At 50.5% G+C, this 4,123-nt stretch overlaps 1 protein-coding gene across 1 annotated transcript in view; it reads left to right on the forward strand.

Moving 5' to 3' along the window:
* Nucleotides 1-3,551: 3,551 nt before the first annotated feature.
* LOC104080798 (USP6 N-terminal-like protein) overlaps nt 3,552-4,123 on the forward strand; it is a gene marked incomplete at both ends in the record, with an annotated part of 13,303 nt that continues 12,731 nt past the window's right edge. The window contains one exon of the mRNA XM_009583310.1: nt 3,552-3,659. Within this exon, the coding sequence (XP_009581605.1) occupies nt 3,552-3,659 (108 nt within the window). The remainder of the gene's footprint in view (nt 3,660-4,123) is intronic.

Consider the following 4,123-nt stretch of genomic DNA (forward strand, 5'->3'; position numbering starts at 1 on the left):
TTCTATGATTCAATGATTCTATGAAATTGCCATGCATACCCAAAATTTGGGCATTACTCCTGCAGTCTTTTCCTGGTGAACTATGCACATGGCTGAGAAGCTAACAGTGGCAGGCTCCAAAATGTGAAAGTGGGCTGAAATGTGTACAGTCTGCTTTAAAAAACCAACCCACCCCTCCCAAGCCCTTTTTAACTTCAGTGTCTTAACTACTGCGAGAAGATGTCCGGTGTTTAAAGGCAATGACTCCACCCCTCTAATTAAAGACCTGGAGCACTTGGTTGGGTACTTCTCAGAGATCTCTGATGCAGGAAGATGGAGCTCAGGTCTGTACTTCTATAGTCTTCCCCATCCCATCTACTGGAAAGAAAGTACATGGGGAGGGGAGAGATGGGGATGGGGTGACGATGGCCTCTGTGCCGCGAGCTTTGTACGTTAAAGCCTAGAGAAGGAAGATGATCCTATGGCAAAACCCGGAGCAAGTTTTAAACACCGTGAGTTCAGTCCTTGGCTCTGACACAGCTTTTCTACACAGCACCTTGAGCCATCGCTTCAACCACCAGCATCTCCGTTTGTCAAACAGGATGATGTCCGTTCTTCCTGCCGTGCGCTGGTCTGTCTGTCAGTCTGCATGGGGCATGGTCTAGGTGCCCTCTTCCCATCTGTAAGGGCTGAGCTGTTTATAGGAGACAGAAGGTGGTGACCCTGAGGGTTGTTTTTCCTTCTCGCATGGAGCAGGAGTTGCCATCACCTGCTGCCTTCCCTCCGTCAGTTCATCCCAGCATAAATGCTGCTTTTAATGATAACTTCCCTGTTTTTCTTCAAGTTCCACGACGAAGGAAAATTGCTCATTTTTCCTCCGCGTGACTCACAGCTCTGAGGTTTTATCACTTTCACGTCTGGAGGCGGTGGGAGGAGGAAAGCCGTTGGATAAATAACAGGGAGGCATTTCAGTTCAGTTCCATCTCAGCATGTTTTGTAACTCCCCTGTTCCTGCCATACTCTCATGTGGAGAAAATCATTAGAGACATTTACTATATGCCAATGAGGGTTGCACTTATTAAAGTACAACAATACCAGCTCTGGGGATTCGAAACAAAATTATTTTCTTCCCACGGAGCTGAGCATCATCTTCCGCCTTGGCAGCTGTCAGTCAGTCTCTCCTAATCCATCGGAAAGAAATAATTTTTTTCTGAATTGGTGATTTTATCTGGATTGGTACATACTCCAGTTTCTTGATCCCATCTCAGCTTTTGCTTCATGAAGTCACGAGCGCTTGCGGGAGCCAGGCTTCTGTGGGCGCCTTACCGGTACCACTTTGGGGACGTGGTTCATCTAACCCCGTCGCTTTGTGTCTCCTGATGCATTGCACTTCTTTTGTCCTGATTTAATGACTTTCGGGGAATGGGAATCTCTTGTTTGTCTCCTTGGTCTTTCAGCCGTGGGGATGAAGCTGTCCAGCATGGCGTGAAGGTTTGCTGTCCTCCAGAAGCGCTTCCTCATGTGAGCTTGGACGAGCAGGAGTGGCTCCCCTGGGTGTGCAGATGGTGAATTAGTGATGTCCCGCTTAAAATGCGGGATGCTGTTGAATAGGGTGGTGGCCTTCCATGGGCACATCTTGGCAGTGAGGTGATTTTTAGGGGGCAGCTCTTATTTGGTGCTACAGAGGGGAGGATCTTGCAAAGGATTTCTGTAGGGTATGGTCCTGGCTATGCATTGGACCTTCAGAGCTGGTGCTAAGCAACACCTGGGGCAGGGCAAGCGTTTGTGCTGAGAGTGGGGTTTTAAATGTTGAATGTCCATTACACTTGCAGGATCAGGATACATTACACTGACACTTTCTATGTCAGCAGAAATACTGAAATATTTACCATAACGTGGTGGAAAAGTGTTCTAACACATGTAGCTCTCCTAGTACTACATGGTGGTCTTGGCATTTATTACGTAGCTATTTTATATACTTATTTTGACTGGGGTAGTGGTGTTATTTCTTTGCTGTCCCCTAGCCTGTCTACTTGAACCCCACCTCCTGTCTCGTCTTGTACTGGCTCTCTGGGACAAGAGCCATCGTTGCTGTGTTTTGCTCTCGGTAGGCACGGTGCTGTCGTGCAGACGGTAACGAAACGAGGAGCATGGGTCTGTGCTCTTGGAGGCTGCGAGCCCAGGTGGGTTGACAATGCAGTGCCATGGTTATGGTCTTTAGAAACTTGTGCATAGGCTGGCGTTAAAAAGTCAAACTAGAAATGAAAAAGCTGATGATGCGAGATGGGTCAGAAAGGAAAGGTAACAGAAGCAGATGTTCAGCTTGTAAGAGATGCAAAGGCAACGCGGCAGGACCACGTCCAGAAAACCTTCTGCTAGGATCTAGATGCTTCCCTGTGAATTGCAGCCCTTCTCTTCCATCAGCCTGAAACGCGTGAAGCAGAACACCCTATGGAAAGAGAAGAGGGATTTTGAAGGAGGTCGCATGCATTTGTACCAGGCAGTGCCAGTAGCTCCAGTTGATTGCCTGGTTGGGCACTGCCCTGCTCAGCCCCAAGCTCATTCCCATGACCAGGAATCCAGCACCTCTGTCCCCTCCCAAGGGATTGCCCAGTCCCAAGGGATCGCCGTGTCACAGCATAAATCCTCTCCACGGCTGGAGCTTGGGCACCTGCAGCAGATCCTTCAGCATACCCCAGGGTCCTCAGGAACCTGGAGGAGTGCCGGGGTTGGCTTTGTAGTGCAGCTGCAAGGCGTTTCACGGGTGGGATGAATGGAAGGGTGGAAAACATTCAGAAATGAGGCTTTTTTCTTTTTTATGAAGCTTTATCTTTTAATGGGAGAAGTCAGGGATGGAACAAAAGCTCTTTTTTCTGTTTTCCGTTGAAATTTAATGTTCTCTCCAGAGAGACGGTTTTATGACAAGAAAAAAGGGAAGAGGCATCTGTGAGATGAAGTGAACGTGTGGAGGCAGGAGGAGGGACACGTGCACGTTTGTCCCCAGTCCCCCTCCTCGCTTGAGGAGTACCCTGCACGTTCAGGGGAGAGCCCTTGGCGTAGCCCACAGTATCCTTTGCCGCTTGTCAAGCCGTGAGAGTTGCTGTGGACACGTCCCTGTGGCTCTCGTGGTAAGGGTTCTCCTATTGAAGGGGAAATGTATTTTTCTCCCAATCCCTGAGGATCCAGGTGAGAACAGCCATGCCATGCCAGATCGAAGACTTCAAAGCCAAGGGTGCTGCATCTGGTCCTTGGAGAGGAGTCCAGGGGCAGGCTGGTGTACACGGAATGTGATGGCTGCGAAACACCTGAGATGTTTCCACGTATAAAGGGGATGGTCCATGTCCAGCTCTTCCAGTAAGGTTAAAAGCATGAGATGTGGCTTGATTTTGACTGAGTAGGTGTCTTCAATGGAAGAGATTGGAGATGCCCTCTCTGCGCCAGCGCAGGCAGAGGAAGAGATCAGCTGGGGTGTCTGCTCAGGTGGCTGGTGGTCCGCAGCAGCAAACCATGGAGAAAATCTGTTCTGCCACCAGCAGGACCACCTAACCTTGCACACGTTTCCCTCCCCGCAGATGTGCCGGCGAGTATACAAAGGGATCCCGCTTCAGGTGCGAGGCCAGGTCTGGTCGCTTCTGTTGGACGTCGAGAAGATGAAGAAGGAGAATGAAGGAAAATACGAGGTACGGGCTCTTCCTGGCAAAGACAACGGGTGCAAGGTGATGGGGAGGCTGGTTTGGTGGGGCTTCACCAGCTGGGGCAAGTCGGACCCGTGGCGGATGCAGGCGTCTCCATCTCCACCCGCCTGGGCAGGAGGGAAATGGGGGTTCCTACAGGGATGCTTTAAGGGGCAGGGGGGACACCCAGCCCTTGCATCCTCCCGCGCAGGGTAGCGGCGTGCTGGGCACCCTACGACGTGCGCTGGTGGTGGGGCCAAATCCCAACTGTGAACTGCCGCGACCTCTGGGAAGGAAAGGCTTAAAATTAGTGAGGACTGAAAATGCAAAGGGGATAAACTCTTTATCCGTGTGTGTATATTAGGCTGGGGCCTTTTAGCACGTTAGCCAGCTGCTTTCCCTAATACGCTGCTTCCATTTATTCTGCTGGAAGCCGCGAGCAAAGATGCTGTCAGCGTTACTGCATCCTT

This window comes from Fulmarus glacialis, unplaced genomic scaffold, assembly GCF_000690835.1.
Source record: "Fulmarus glacialis isolate BGI_N327 unplaced genomic scaffold, ASM69083v1 scaffold23068, whole genome shotgun sequence".
Classification (NCBI taxonomy): domain Eukaryota; kingdom Metazoa; phylum Chordata; class Aves; order Procellariiformes; family Procellariidae; genus Fulmarus; species Fulmarus glacialis.